Below are 16,046 nucleotides of genomic sequence, written 5' to 3' on the forward strand. Positions count from 1 at the left end.
CCCCAGTGTAACATGTACATCCTTTTTCTTCCACACAATACCAAATAAATGGACCCATTGTAAAACCCAGCGCCTTGGCATTATCGATGGCTCGTAGCTCACTCTTCTTGTACTTTGGATTCCTACATCGTATGATACGGATAGTAGTCTGATGAATGTGCACCATGTCAACACCTATCGCTATAGTGGAAACGGCTATACGGTTTCAATGGCTGTACATGCAAACATGTCACTTGAAGTACTTCGCCAGGTTGAGATAGACACGAGAAATCAATCATGCTTTACGTCCTTAGCGATATAGCAAGGCATTCCACAACCACTCAACGTTTCATGCATGAAGTTACATTGACATTGTTTACTCCGATGTGCTTATACCCAGCTCAATGCCATAAGATTTTGGTATCCTTCAAAGGAAGCTATTCAGTCAATGGGATCATCACGCAATTTTTGCACTGTATGCTAAGAGCTCTTTACACTTCAAACGGAATTTTGCTTATGCTCTCAGCGGTGGCCATTTAAAAAGCTGTAAGTTATCACACGCAATCCCCATGTTTACAACTTTCAGGCCAAACATGTTTTCCATCCATTCCAATCCACACACGTATCCAAGATGCTGAACCATACAATGCATGCCGTAAGATAAATAACTTTATGGTCAAGGATCAAATTGGGTTCTATAATACAACTATACACTTTATTACTATTTCATACAAATGCTGGGAGACCGGTGATAGCCTTGCCAAGGATGAGGGCATGGATGTCATTAGTTCCCTCGTATGTATTAACCGCCTACCGACCGAAACCGAGAAGTCTTTAGTAAAATGTAAATTTTTTGTTGATATTACCACTCACCTCGAGATTTGCAGCATGTCGAATGATGTGATACTCATCCGAGATACCGTTACCACCCAACATATCACGGCAATCGCGAGCAATGTTCAAAGCCTTGCCACAAGAGTTGCGCTTGATCATGGAAATCATTTCTGGTGCAAGTTCGTTGGAATCCTTGAGACGACCCACTTGGATACAGGCTTGTAAACCAATGGCAATTTCGGTGTGGGCATCAGCAAGCTTCTTTTGGATCAATTGACGGCTAGCAAGGGGCTTGCCAAACTGCTTGCGATCGAGAGTATAGTCACGTGCAACGCTCACGCATGCTTCAGCGGCACCGAGAGCACCCCATGCAATACCGTAACGTGCATTATTCAAGCAACCGAATGGACCCTTGAGACCCTTAACGGCGGGCAGCATGTTGTCGACAGGGACTTCTACATTGTCCATCATGATCATACCAGTGATTGATGCACGTAGAGAGAACTTGCCCTTGATAGCAGGAGCCTCCAAACCCTTCATGCCCTATTACGACGTAACACATACGAGCAAGTACATCCATTATCTTGGTAAATAAAAGTTGCCCTTTTGAAAGTTTTTCCCACGGATGGCCTTGTACACACGCTACATACCTTCTCAAGAATGAAACCACGGATAGCACCATCCTCCTCCAAATTCTTGGCCCATACAATGAAGACATCGGCAATAGGAGAGTTGGTGATCCAAGTCTTGCTGCCGTTCAAAACGTAATGACCATTGACCTTTTTGGCTGTAGTCTCCATGCCAGCGGGATCAGAGCCATGGTTGGGTTCAGTCAAACCAAAGCAGCCGATAATCTTGCCCTTTGCTATAAACGCATTCACATTAACAACTCCATCACCATATGATATCGATATCCCTCTTCAACTTACCGAGATCAGGCAAATACTTTTCCTTTTGTGCGTCTGTACCATAAGCATTGATGGGATGCATGACAAGAGAAGACTGCACAGACATGGCAGAGCGGTAACCAGAATCGACTCTAGTAACAAGCATACAAACATTAGGATGTCTGTTGCCTGGCAACGTATTTCCAAGTATACTTTACCTTTCGACTTCACGAGCTGTCAAGCCATATGAGACCGAAGATACACCGGCACAACCATATCCATCAATAGTGGAGCCGAGGAAACCAAGCTCACCCATTTCGCTCATCATGTCGCGGTCAAAGTCTACATCCAAAAGTTAATATCAAACACGTAAGAGATAGAATAGAGACATACGTTCGTTGCGATAGCCTTCAAGGACACGAGGCATAAGCTTTTCCTGGCAGTAATCGTGGGCAGCATCTCTACGAGCAACCCCCATGTCAACATGAGTCACTCATTGCAAGCAAGAACGTTACTACACATACCTGACCATGCGTTCTTCGTCGGTCAAAAGCTTGTCGAGATTAAGGGGATCTTGCCAGTTGTACTTTACAAAGGAGCTTCCAGCACGTGCAGCCATGGTGCGATGAGCAGCACGAGCAGCAACAGCGCGCGTAGTTGCAGGACGAACGAAGTGACGAGCAAGCATGATATGTCGTGTGTGTATGTGTATGTACAAGTGGAAGAAAAGAATTAGTGGGAGCAATCTCTCAAACCAAAGATGCCTTTTATAGCAAATTGGCATGGAATACAAATCACGGAAGGCAACGGGGCAAAGAGTTTTTCCATTTCACAGGCCCTGGAGTGAGATATCACAAGACTGAATTGGATTACATGCATGCAAGCTATGGATCTACCACTTTTAAATAGAAAAGATGTTATCATTTAAATGAAATAGCCTCATATCAAATTGCAAAATGCCTTCATATCGTTCAGTGTTATTGTTCTTTCTATGCATAACCGATCATTCCCTTACCCCACAAAATTAAATCACTCCGGAAATAGGTTTACACACCAGCAATCTCCTTTGACTAATAGAGTTGTCGGCCATCCAAATCCCACTTGTATCTGACACATTGAATAAGAGAGCTATGATCGATGATGCTATTCGCTCGGGTTCAGGATTATCGCTCAACCCCACCATCATCAGTGATTACCAAATGTTTCGCTATATTTTCATAGTCTAGCACAGCTTATTTGTTATTCCGCAGGAACCATCCTTAATCTTTTTTGATCCAGCCCCTGTTTCCTCATTCATCAATCTTCGCTTTGATCTACTATCATAAAATGCTGATGTTAGTGATCGATCATGCACTTGATTTTACATAATTTCAGCTCTCTGCATGCTCGATTTGCTGCCCTCTTTATCGCATAAACCTTAAGCGTTTTCTACATGCGTGCAAATGGATCTCCTTTACGTTCAAAGTCAACTTGTCCTATCGAAAAGGATGGTAATCTTTCAGCCTGATTCATTAGCTTCATACATGATGCACATTGAAGTCATTCTTTTTTTTGATCGTTTGAATGCATCTCTCTACATCCTATACCTCGTGCATGAATGCTGTTTTCCCAAGGATGGTGGCACATTCAAAGTTGTCTCGTCCTCTGTTACTGTTGCTCGATTCAGGGCATCCCTCTTCATGTTGTCAGACAATTAAGTAGAAATGTCGATGATTTGAGGAGTTTGTGGACGATAATGACCCCGACGATAGCTGAGGATGCGATGGATCAAGTGGTCTGATTAGGTAGTACGCCGGCAAAAGAGCCAACTATCACAATGAAAATCCATAAATCGCCACAACGATGACTACATGTATCAGCTCAAAGTCACATGGCTGCTTTAAGTGCTATTGCTATGATGATGCGCCCATAAGCGTCGTTTTTGACGTTGGAAGAAGCAGTCAGCAAAGAGGTATAATAGAGAAAGGATAATGACACGTTCTTTGTATGTGCATAGGCGTGAGAATTTCTATGCTCAAAAATGGAGTGAATGATAAAACGGTGGCACGCATACACTACGACGATGATGAAGCCTACTATTACCCTATCATCATCAAAGCTGCTAGTAGGCGTAACGTTGTGCGTGCATCAATCGGCGACTAATGTAGACATTTACTTTTTGACCCCATGTCAATCACAAAGAGGCTTGCCATTGTTTGGATAATGCTACAAATCTTTATTGTGATATGCGAATTCAAGTGCTACAGGCTAATGATAAATGAATGCAAGAGCAGCGATTGGCTACTTGGTTGCCAAGTGAAGTGTGTTGGGTGGCAACCCGCCAGTCACATTGATGACGCATGGCCCAATTGGGCTTTCGATAGGCTTGCTGTTTTTTTGCTGTTCCCTGTACTTACACACACAACCTTCCATATTACCATGTCCATTGCCCGCATCGCTTTCGGTTCCATCACCAGCAAGGTAGAAAAAAAGAAAACCTCAGTATTACGACATTCGAGATCACCCCACTAAGACATGCGTACGAACCCACTTTGTTAGACTTCGCTCGCTGCCCGTTCCGTTGCCGTCCGTGGCATCGCTTCTTCTGCCGTCATGAACAAGGGTAATGAGAGGGGGTGGAAAACTATGCACACGAGTCTATATATATGATCAGCATCTCATATGATGAAATGATAGACGTTGTCCAGGAGTTGTATCTTAAGGAATTGAAGGGTTACAAGCCTGCTCCTGTTAGTACCTTTTTCAACGATGTCATGGATGAGAATGATACTAATACCGGTATTAGGTCAAGGCTGATGAATCCCAAGTCAAGGACCTCAAGCTTCCCCCTGCCCCTGCTGTAAGTTTGGTGTACTTGTATATATATAGATAAGACGTGGATAATAATTTGGAATATGCATTTAGGCTCCCACTGTTGACGCTGATTTGGCCGAGCAATTGGCTGCTTATGACAAGGAGCCCGAGGAAGCTACTCAGTAAAAAGAAAGAAACCCAACAAACGCAAAACGACGACATCATACACCGATAGATGCATGACCATTTACAAAATAAACCATGGGCGGGTGTCTGTGTAAAATATGGATAAAGTCTATCTCTGTTGTAGTTATTGTATGTATCAAATGATGTGAGTGTGTGGCAGTAAAAAGCTCAATGTCATGCATGCATGCACTGATGTATAAAGGCGCGGATGGATAGCCGAGAGGTGGTGGTTGGTGGTGGCTTCGAAGATTCAATAAGGAAACCCATTGTTGCTGTCAAAAAATTGACCCGCTGTCTTTTTTCTTTTGTGTCGTTCTCTCACTCACTCACTCACTCAACTCACACAACACAACACATACACTCGCATTCTTCCGCCATGGATTCCAAAGATCGTCATGAGGACAAGGTCCTTGACGAGAGCATTGGCGAGAGTTACCCACGAAATGAGTTTGAAGCTTACCAGTCTCCCGAACCACCCAATCTCTGGAAGGTGTTCAAAAGCCAAGTGACAACCCGTGAAGGCTGGTGGGGCGACTTTGATTGGATGAGCATGTGCTTGCCATCAGTCTTTGTAAAGAAGGAAAAGCGACATACACCTTTTTGGGGCCTCAATAGTCGATTGCCATTGGGTTTGGCTGCAGTGATGGGATTTCAACATTCTTTGGCTATGGTTTCAGGTACAATATGATAATACCTATATCTTACCCATGATCCATTAACATGATTCATATCATAGGTGTCGTAACTCCAATTCTCATCATGACCGGTGAAGGATCCACAGCTTTCAATCTTGATACGGCCGATCAACAATATTTGCTCTCAGCAGCTTTGATTGCATCTGGTTTATTGTCTCTGATTCAAATTACCCGTTTTCGCCTTTTCAAAACCAGTAAGCATTTATGCGCCAATCTACAGATCCAGAATCTGGGATTTTTATTAATCATGCATCTGAATTTCTAGATTACTATCTTGGCACTGGTTTGCTATCCGTTGTTGGTCCTAACTTTGCTTCCATTGCTGCTGTTAGGTATGATGATACCCTATAAGAGGAGGTGTGATCTTGTGGATACTGACAATGGCATCATCACTTACATAGTGCGGTGGCTTCTCAAATGTATTCTTCTGGATATTGCCCTACCGAAATATTGGATGATGGTACTACTCGCTATTTACCTTGTCGTCATGGATGGGGAGCAATTCTCGGCACATGTGAGTATATACGGTGTAATTCATTATACGTAAACTAACATCTTTATTCAAATAGCCATGGTATGCTCCTTATTTGAGATTGCAGTCAGCTTCTTGCCACCGAAGGTGTTGAAGCGTATCTTCCCTCCCATGGTGAGCGGTGTCACTATCTTTTTGATTGGTTGTTCTGTTATCAGCAATGCATTGAAGGATTGGGCAGGTGGTTCAGGTATGAGAATAGCAAGGAAATAGGCTGTTGGATGGTATTGACATACGTCCTTATTATTAGGCTCTTGCGCTTCCATGCCTGATACTGGTTATTACTCCTTGTGCCCCAATGTTGATGCACCACATGCTCTTCGATGGGGTAGCGCCGAATTCATTGGTCTTGGATTTTCCGTTTTTGCAACGATTGTCCTAGTGGAGAACTTTGGATCATCCTTTATGAAGAGTGCTCAGGTAAATTACAAGGAACATGTGATGTGAATGTAACTAATGCATGTATGTAACACAGATTGTGCTTGGTCTTATTGTCGGCATGATTATTGCAGGTGCCACTGGTTACGTGGATGGATCTTCTATCGATACAGCTCCTGTTGGCACATTCATATGGACAACTACTTTCCCTATTACTATCTATGGACCGGCAGTGATCCCGTTCCTTATTGTATACCTCGACAACATCCTTGAAAGTCTTGGTGATATCACAGCATCATGCGACGTCTCTGGTGTTGAAGTGGATGGTCCCATGTTCTCAAGTCGTGTTCAAGGTGGCTTGCTTGCTGATGGTATTAATTCATTGATTTCAGCTTGCATGACTATTAGTCCAATGGTAAGTCCACACAAGCAAATACCCAAAGATAGATATGCTAATGTATCGACGATATAGGTCACCTTTGCCCAAAACAATGGTATCGTCGCATTGACGCGTTGTGCCAATCGTATTGCCGGCTACTTTTGCTGCTTTTACATTTTGTTGTATGGAATCTTTGGAAAGGTGTCGGCGACCTTTTTGGCTATCCCCAGCCCAGTAAGTTGATTCTTGTTTTCCTTTAACTACATGCTAGGATTTCACTAAGACATGTATCATAGGTGCTTGGTGGAATGAATGCTTTCCTTTTCGCATCGGTCACTGTATCGGGTATTCGTATTCTTGCATATCTCAAATGGACGCGTCGTGATCGTTTCATTGCCACAACAGCTCTTGCGCTTGGTTTGGGTGTGACTCTATGTCCAGGCTGGTTCTCGCACGTGTTTACCTACAGTGGTCCCAATCAGGCGTTACAAGGTTTTCTCAATGCTGTGGTGACAGTGGTAGACACCGGCTATTGTGTGGGCTCGTTGATGGCCATCTTTTTAAATTTGGTTGTGCCACACGAGTGGGGTCCACAAACGCTGCAACAAGAAGAGGAGGAGAAGAAAAAGGAACGTGAAGCCATCCGTGAAGGTTTCATGCGCACGAATGAGCTGGATGAGCAGGCCTCCGCTAGCACTTTGCCTTGCAGCAGCCCGGAACCTCGTCATCATTAATATCGTTTATTACGCTCATGTATTATAGTCCCTAATCTTATCCACACTACACATCCCCTTAATCGCAAGCATTATTCCATTCTTTTCTCTCGCGCATTTCTTTTAGATCCTTTTGCTATAGACTACATGTTTTGCATTCATCATTTGTTTGACAGCTGTGCTATAAAGTTAATCTTGAGCTCAGAAGCAATAACATTGGGAATGAATGGTAAAAGGTGAAACGTGGGACATCAACTTTAATCAATAGACTGCCAAGAAACTTGTTTACTAGCCATAAATACATATTCACTCTCCCATTCTAATGTAGCGATAGGAACAATGACACACTCTTGTTACAGTAAATGCGCGATTGGAGAACAAAAGGATTACATTCGTGCATATGTAACATGCATAGCACATGCAGTAAGGAGAAAACACAAGTTACCCTTGATCGATTAGTTGACATGTGGTACGATACACAGTCTTTTGCTTCCACACTATTATACGTGATGTCACATTCATCCGTGTATGGCATACACTCATTCGAAGGAAAGAGATTATGTGTTTCGGAACTCCTCTTTCTCTTTCACATCCTCTTTCTTTAACATACCCACACCTACACCCACACCCACACCCACACGCTCGTGTATATATGTTCTTATGCGAATAACGTCCCGGCGACGATGACTAATATCCGTATTACAACAACAACAACAACAACAAACCATTATCAATCGCTGTCGTCTTCCACGACGCTTCCTGTACCTTCAACCTATCACACCTCCTTTCCTGCCAGCCCCGATTCACTTCAACGCCTAGGCTCTGGCGATGATCTCGACATTTTCGGCATTGCAGTTTACAGAAGCAGCATCCCAAAGCAAATGCGTACGTGATTGGGTTTATTCCACTTGTTGTTGGGAGGGGGCGGAAGGTTACACTACAACAACTCGAAGGGCCATCCTATTTACATGTATCCCATTCTACAGGCTTTATTCGGAAGGTGTACTTGATCACCACGTTACAGCTCGTTGGCATGGCAGGACTCGCCACAATTCTGGTACGCGTCGATCCTTTCTTTCAATGGCTGCAGCATAGGTAAAAAGGAGGAGTATATAAACCTATCAAGGTCAATTGCTAAGCAACGGGTTGCATCTATGTTTTCTTTTTTGATAGCAAATACGCATGGTGGGTGCCACTCATTCCTACATTTTGTATCGCTACATTGATTGCTTGGCATTTATGGATGCGATATTTCCAATTGGCGCTGGCTCCACGAGTTACCCTATTGACATGCTTTTCCATCCTCATGGCTATGATCGTTTCGGATATAGGCAAGTGTACATATACATCAATTGGATGTAAAGGAGACTAGGGAGCATCATGTTGACAAATGTTTAGTATCCAAGCTCTGTTACATTGATGGCGTGGTCGTATTGTTCATGTCGATCTTTGGATTGGCGGGGATTCTGTTATTCACTTTACAGACACAAGTAACTTTTTCAGGGACAAAGCCAGTGTAAGTAACAAACAACAAATGTGCTATAATGATGGAGTGACAAGATGCTAAACATCAACCAATAGATTGGTGAGTGCAGTGAGCATTTGCATGAGCTCGCCATGGTTACGACGTGCCTACGATATGGATCCAGTGACTATTCTGTGGCCTATGCTGCTTGCATTGATCATTTGCGGTTACACGATATTGGAAATGTATTTCATCATGGGCAATGTGACAGTCGACGATTTCATGCTCGCCAATGTGTGCTTCTATATTGACGCCTTGTATCCGATGCGATGTCTTCATAATATTTGCGAGCTGACTGATAATGTTGGTGTCTTTCCCGATATTCTGCGTCCAGGGTATGAATGAAAGCAACAAGAAACCTTAGCATGATGCATTCTATTCCCCCATCCATCCATCCATCCATCCATATTACCCTGCCATCATTTGTACACCCAAAAAGTATGCCCACAACAACCACACACACAGAGTCATACCCCTTCTTTTATCACCCCATCATTCATTCCCACTGTTCAATAGAAAAAGAGACATTTTATATTGATGATGACCTGAGACTATTATGAATGATGCGTTAAGCATGGTGATGGAGAGAAAAAGAGACAAAAGAGGGCCCGTGCATCGTTGAACAAAGGGATGTCGGCTTTAGGAGACCAGTAAATTTTGGCGCCAACAGCGCGCTATGTGTACACTGCTGCTGCTGCTGCTGCTGCTGCATAAGACCTGTGATCAGCTGTACCCATTTTAGTCGGGCGCATTTAGCAAAACTTTGTTCACTTGCCCTTTCCTTTTTTTCTTGCTCTTCTCAGTGTTCACCATTCGATTGCCTTGTTTCCACGGCACTCATTTCTCGACATTGACCAACTCATTCCCTCGTCAGTGTGCTCGATACGACTCCTTTGTTCAAGAAAAAAGAAGGTTTGGGCTCAGCTTAATTTGTTCCTTGTTTTCTTTGTGCAATAACAATGACCCTGTTTAATAGTTATGCAACATCAAGAATACTATGAACCATCGCGTCAAGTAGTCAATAGCAAGGAAGACAACGTTGGCTATTCGAGTGGGTTGTCGTTTCCTATCTCGGCGACTATCGATGATGGCACACAGCATCAACCAGAGGAAGGAAACGATTCGCTCCCAACCGATGCACAGACACATGGGCCACCAGGGATCGCACAACATATGACCCAAGAGTCCAGAATGATGGTAACGACCCTTACTCTATATCCAATGATCTATCCTAATAGCATCCATTTCCCATTAAGAATCATCATCATCCTTCCTATCAATCGAGCATGATAATGGATCCAGCCAATCATGGTATCAATATCACCACTACCGATTTGTTTGATTCGAAGCCTCCTTTTACTACCAATACACCCGTGACCACCAATATCAGCAGCGATCCTGTGCTAGCTTTTCCTAGTGCGTCCTCCCATTCGCAACCAATGATGAGTACCTCGTATTACCACCGTCGTCAGCCTCCCCCTCCTCCTCCTCACACAAACTACCCGGCTAGCCGAGATCCCTTTTTCTCATCTGCAACCATGCACAACAGCAACAACAACAACGCCCATATTGATACAATGCAAGAACAGAATAGCAACCATTCCGAATTAAGCTCAACATCACGTGTGTTTCCTTACCAATTACCACCAATTATGTTATCGAGCACAGACACAGGGAACTCACCACAACAACAATCATCATCTTCACCCAATTCGTCCATATTACAAATAAGCAACGCTGCATCTACTGCAAGTCACCCATTACACACGTCTGGGGCATTTACAACGACTTGTTCTCCAGCCGATTGGACGACTGCATATGCAACTACATCATCATCATCATCGTCAACAGCACATCACACTTTCTCATCCAATTTCCCACCCGAGCTAAACATGATACCCATAACAACAAAATCACCTCATGATTTGCACGCTACAACAACCAATCGCAACATACCATCATCCACCACAAAACCTTATTTAAAAGAAGCAGAAACAAAGACATCATCCTCGTTGGCTATGACTACCAAAGAGCTTGATACTCATGAATGGAACAGTAACAATGATATGATACAGGTAAGTAATCACATTTGGACAACGTCATTGTTTTATGTGCTTATTATCGTTGCTTAGGAACCAAGACGCAATAGTAGTCGAGCCATTATCATTGATGCTCGCTCGGGGGAAGATTCTTCTTCCGAAGATGAAGGCTCTTTTTCCACTCAACGACGACGACACAGCGCTACGGCAGCCATCATGTCATCAACCAATGGTGACGCAGCTTCACGAGATTTTGGAAAGGAGGACAACAATGCACCATCACGCGACAGTGGTCTGGAGCATCTCGTATCACCAAGAGCGATCCGTGAAGCCGAAAGAGAGGAAAGAGAAGTTGCTATACGAGGCACACGTCATGAACATCCATTCTCGGCTTTCCCTTCGTTTATGTCAATGAAGCACCTGCAAGAAGATGAGATCAAGGCTTACTATCATCGTATCGAGAAAGAAAATGATCATCATCATCCCCCATCTTTGCCACTCCATCATCGACAAGCTTCACTCAGCCCAAGTTATACTGAGGAATCATCATCATGTTCATCACCTACCAGCAATAGTCCCCTGTTGAGCTCACCCACTCCTATTACCGATCATCACCATCATCACCAACGTACTATTTCAACCATCGTGAACGACATTATGGAACCACAAGCTGATACGGAGAAGAAAAGATCATCCAAGACGCTGAAAAAGGAACGATTAAAAAGACCACCCAATGGATATTTATTATTCAATCGAGACATGCGACGTAAATTGCTGGAAAAGTCACCCAAGATGACTGTTGCTGAAATCAGTAAGGAAATTGGTGACATGTGGAAACGACTACCCGAGGTAAATAGACACAAATGCACCCATGTTGCACACGATTAATTTTACATGCATCATCATTAGAATCAACGAGATTGGTATATGCAGCAGGCAGCATTGATCAAGCAGGATCATCTCAAGAATCACCCTGGTTTTATTTATCATCGACGATCCAAAGCTGAGATTGCTCAGGCACGACGACTTGCCAAACAACGTAGAACATCAGCTACAGCTGCTGCTGCCACCACCACTACTACCCATCCAACCCATGAGGAGCCATCCGTCACTATTAGCAAAGGCAATTGGGTGGTATCCACTACAGCAATGACATCCATCATTGATACTGCTGCCAGTGAGCAGCAGCAGGAGCAACAACAGCATTCTCGTAAGAAATCAACAACGACAACACGTGATCCTCGAGGACGTAAAAAGAAACGACATCGACATCCTGAGGCACCTAAACATCCAATGTCGGGTTTCTTGTTTTTCTTGTCAGCTATGCGACCACACGTTGCTAGGCAATATCCTGGATACCCAGTAGGACCCATTAGCCAAATCATTGCCAAACAATGGAGGGCAATGCCTGATGAAGAACGATTACCTTGGCTACAAAAAGCTGAAGAGGATAAGGCTCGATACGCTCGTGAAATGCAAGTCTACATGGCAAATTTGGAACGTGGCAGCGTGGCACAACAAGCTCCGGTGGAAACAAACGATCAATCAAATACCACAAGTACAACAACAACAACAACAGGACAACAGCAGCAGGTACTGCCAGCTCCTTCATCATCATTAATACCCTCATCATCATCACCACCCACCACCACCTCCTCCTCTTTTCAATCCAGTTTTTTCGCCCCTGGTCTAATGGCATCCGCTCATGTTGATGGTGCTAACAGTGCTTCGAAATACACATCACAGCATGAGCTCGCATGGTAACACACATTCATATTTCCTGCAGCAATTATGGACCCTGGCATGAATATCATACATATAATAATGTTGTTGGAGTTGTATCTATTTCCATGTGACAATTACTGTAGTAGTAGCCTTCACTCAAAATACAATGATGACCTTTCTCCTCCTCCAAAAGACTCCTTTCTATCTTATGATTCTCCTTATGTATATCAAATGGAATGAAGAGAGCGAGGGTGGCATGGGATGATAAGAAGAAATGACATGTGCTAGTTTTTTAACGTTGTTCTGGTCCGGGTGCTTTTGTTGGTTGTCATGGCTACATGTATACAAGTGATGAACGAATAACCCCATCCCTGTTTTCATATGATAAAGTCCACAAGTGCAATTGTTTCATGTGCTTTACTACTTGTTATCCCTTTGCTTCCCATCACTTGTTATCATTGTGTGTATGTTATGATCAATGGCTTTACTGCGACTCGGTCATCAAGTCCGCTCTCTTTTCGCTTCATCAAGACCACCAGCACTCGTCTATAACACCTCTATACCTCTTGCAATCACCCCTCCTCCCAACAACAACACCACTCTCATAAGCAGCTCGACACATACCTACAATTACGACATGACCACCGGGGTTGCTGCAATGGGTGGCGACATGCCGCCCCTGTTATCATTACCAATGAAACGAAGCGACTCGATGCAATGGGCACTCGCACTCTTGCGTTACATTGAGAATGCCTACGCCGAAGACACTGCCAAATATGAACCAGATGCCCATGCACTTGATGAACTACGCCAAGCTTGCTGCTTCAGTAATGACCTTCAACAACCTGTCGAACCCACGCTTGCAGGTCTCGACCAACTCTTCACGTAAATGTCTCAGGCCTTAATGTATCATGTGTATATGCACTGATACTCACACGCCTATATTCGTTTTCTAGGTACTACTCCCAAGTGGTATTTGTATGCACTCGTTTCCCGGTGGATGTGAGTAGATTGTGGTTGTGGTGGTCGTCGTGGTTATAGGTTACTGATTTTAATGCAGGTAGGGCTTGAGTTTCCGTGGCACCCTGTGTTTCAGAACAATTCCAAACCAGGTGAGGATAGTAGAGTACTACTACTACAATAAGGATCCTCTTGAATGCTCATAGTCTTTTTTATATAGCACCATTGAGCAACCTCAATTATGAGAAGGCCTGTGTCTTATTCTGTATTGGAGCCATGTACAGTCAACTTGGATGCAGAGAGAGTCGAATATCAACCGATGGGATACGCAAATCATGCAACTTTTTTCAACATGCTGCTGGATGCTTCAAGTATATCGACAAGGAGATCATCAGTGACTTTCGTGGAACTCCACCTCTTGATATCAGCTCAACCAGTCTACGTGCTTTGGTATCATTGATGTTGGCACAAGCTCAAGAATGTATTTGGCAAAAAGCTATGATGGAGCATATGAAACCAGGCACTATTGCACGATTGGCGCTCAAGGTGGCAGAATACTATGAATCGGCATTGACAGAGCATAAGCACGATGGCGGTGGTGCTACGACGACATCGATTTTCACCAATCAATGGCAAACTTATATGCAGCTTAAAACGGCCTACTTTAATGCTGTGGCACAGTATCACAAAGCAAATGAATGCATTTCACAAGGTCGATATGGCGAGGAGATTGGACGTCTACGATTAGCCGAGATGCATAATCGCAAAGCACTGGATTGCATTGTTGGATCATTGGGTGGTGGATTATTCTTTGGCAGTAACACGAATGGACTTGTGCATGAATCTTTCACCAAGAACGTGCGTGCATTGGAAGAATCGATCGAACGTGATTTGATACGAGCAGAAAGAGACAATGATCTTGTATACCTGGAACCCGTACCGGATGCCACACAATTGCCACCCATCTTACGTTCTGATATGGTCAAACCAATGATACCCACAGGCGTCGTAGATCCTGCTCAACGATGGTCCACATCGCATGAACGTCCCATGTTTGAAAAACTCGTGCCATTCGCCGTACATCAAGCAGCAAGTGTCTATTCAGATCGCAAGGATTTTATTATCTCCAATAGCATTTGTGCTCCATGCACCGATGTCCAAGAAGAATATCAAAGGTAATAAGGAATCGAAAATGGAAGAACATGATCGCTAATGAATGCGTATTCAGATTCTGTGAGCAATTAAAGTTGCCTGCATGCATTGATGTTGTGGATCCAGAAACGGTGCCTGCAACACTTACTGCCTGTGCTGAAGAGGTGCAACATGAAGGCGGTGGCCAAGCGATACGTGACATGCTCAACAAGGTGCAGCAAATGTCCATCAAAAACATGCAGCTTGTGGATGATGGTTTCAACTTGCTTGAGGAAGATAATGAACAAGATGAGATCTTCAGGAGGCAATACGGCAATTGTATGTATTTATATGATGGTGTTGGCAGGTTGCTAATCAACGTATTGTTTACATAGTATGGAATCGACCTCCTTCTCAACAATTGACTTCGACGCTTTTATCACAAGGATCCAAATATCATGATACATTGCAAGCTGCTCAAAAGGCGGATCGAATTGTGCGTGCCAAAGTCAACAATTGGGGCAAGGCTATCGATATGCTTTCACAACCCGTGGCTGAGATTATCGCCAATCTACCAACGGTGCGAGATGATTCTCAATTTGAGCAGCTGGATGATATTATGCGACGACTACGTGGATTGATTCATGAAGCTGAGGAATGTGAGACGCGACAAAAGCGTGTCATGGAAGAAGCGCAATCGATGGGTGCAGCAGATGATATCTCGGATGCATTACTAGCCAAGGCTGCTGAATTGACGGGTGGATCAAGCGTGGTCAAAATTGAACCTGAACAATTCAATCAAGTATTCGAAGAAGAGCTCAAAAAGTATGATGGATTACAAACCAGAGTCCAAGAAAGTTGTCACGAACATGAACGCTTGATGGCTCGATTACATGAATTGCATGAACACTTTCAGTTGGCGGTGCGAAACAATCATCAGCCAATGGCCACCAAACGTGAAAAGGCGATCCAGAACCTTGAACAAGCTTTTGTCAAATTCAAAGAGATTCGTACCAACCTCGTTGAAGGCATCAAGTTTTATTCCCAATACATCGATACACTTACCAAGTTTCGAGATGCATGCGCTGACTTTGCTCTTGCAAGGCGTATGGAGGCTTCAGAATTGGCAAGGTATTATTATTATTGAACACCATGTCCCTTTTCTTCAACTTGACTCATACCTCTTGTTTGATGATTATAGAGAGAATCCCTATCGAAGGCCATGATACAATTACCCATTTGTTACCATATTTACACTCGACATTTCACTCACACTATGTACTACTTGTG

General features: G+C 43.7%; 6 protein-coding genes across 6 annotated transcripts; 5 read left to right on the forward strand and 1 right to left on the reverse strand.

Moving 5' to 3' along the window:
- Window positions 1–705: 705 nt before the first annotated feature.
- On the reverse strand, window positions 706–2,388 carry O0I10_009449 (glutaryl-CoA dehydrogenase; the record flags this gene model as incomplete). The annotated part of the gene is made up of 7 exons (XM_058489441.1): window positions 706–789; window positions 853–1,356; window positions 1,464–1,678; window positions 1,743–1,852; window positions 1,919–2,042; window positions 2,094–2,161; window positions 2,225–2,388. 7 exons carry the CDS (start codon window positions 2,386–2,388, stop codon window positions 706–708), a joined length of 1,269 nt encoding a protein of 422 aa, XP_058339798.1.
- A 1,730-nt stretch (window positions 2,389–4,118) lies between these two features.
- On the forward strand, window positions 4,119–4,679 carry O0I10_009450 (uncharacterized protein; the record flags this gene model as incomplete). Its single annotated transcript, XM_058489442.1, has 5 exons — window positions 4,119–4,160; window positions 4,239–4,302; window positions 4,377–4,429; window positions 4,486–4,539; window positions 4,605–4,679. The coding sequence occupies 5 exons, from the start codon at window positions 4,119–4,121 to the stop codon at window positions 4,677–4,679; spliced, it is 288 nt and encodes a 95-aa protein (XP_058339799.1).
- Window positions 4,680–5,055: 376 nt separating this feature from the next.
- On the forward strand, window positions 5,056–7,397 carry O0I10_009451 (uncharacterized protein; the record flags this gene model as incomplete). Its single annotated transcript, XM_058489443.1, has 9 exons — window positions 5,056–5,356; window positions 5,416–5,568; window positions 5,640–5,706; window positions 5,776–5,888; window positions 5,944–6,096; window positions 6,157–6,326; window positions 6,382–6,699; window positions 6,757–6,897; window positions 6,960–7,397. 9 exons carry the CDS (start codon window positions 5,056–5,058, stop codon window positions 7,395–7,397), a joined length of 1,854 nt encoding a protein of 617 aa, XP_058339800.1.
- Window positions 7,398–8,059: 662 nt separating this feature from the next.
- Window positions 8,060–9,246, forward strand: O0I10_009452 (uncharacterized protein; the record flags this gene model as incomplete). Its single annotated transcript, XM_058489444.1, has 5 exons — window positions 8,060–8,261; window positions 8,363–8,471; window positions 8,550–8,707; window positions 8,775–8,892; window positions 8,958–9,246. 5 exons carry the CDS (start codon window positions 8,060–8,062, stop codon window positions 9,244–9,246), a joined length of 876 nt encoding a protein of 291 aa, XP_058339801.1.
- A 633-nt stretch (window positions 9,247–9,879) lies between these two features.
- On the forward strand, window positions 9,880–12,704 carry O0I10_009453 (uncharacterized protein; the record flags this gene model as incomplete). Its single annotated transcript, XM_058489445.1, has 4 exons — window positions 9,880–10,098; window positions 10,158–10,976; window positions 11,034–11,789; window positions 11,850–12,704. 4 exons carry the CDS (start codon window positions 9,880–9,882, stop codon window positions 12,702–12,704), a joined length of 2,649 nt encoding a protein of 882 aa, XP_058339802.1.
- Window positions 12,705–13,143: 439 nt separating this feature from the next.
- On the forward strand, window positions 13,144–15,903 carry O0I10_009454 (uncharacterized protein; the record flags this gene model as incomplete). The annotated part of the gene is made up of 6 exons (XM_058489446.1): window positions 13,144–13,550; window positions 13,622–13,667; window positions 13,726–13,777; window positions 13,846–14,800; window positions 14,854–15,095; window positions 15,152–15,903. 6 exons carry the CDS (start codon window positions 13,144–13,146, stop codon window positions 15,901–15,903), a joined length of 2,454 nt encoding a protein of 817 aa, XP_058339803.1.
- Between the last annotated feature and the right edge of the window lie 143 nt (window positions 15,904–16,046).

This window comes from Lichtheimia ornata, assembly GCF_029851405.1.
Source record: "Lichtheimia ornata isolate CBS 291.66 chromosome Unknown scaffold00055, whole genome shotgun sequence".
In the NCBI taxonomy this organism is placed as follows: Eukaryota; Fungi; Mucoromycota; class Mucoromycetes; order Mucorales; family Lichtheimiaceae; genus Lichtheimia; species Lichtheimia ornata.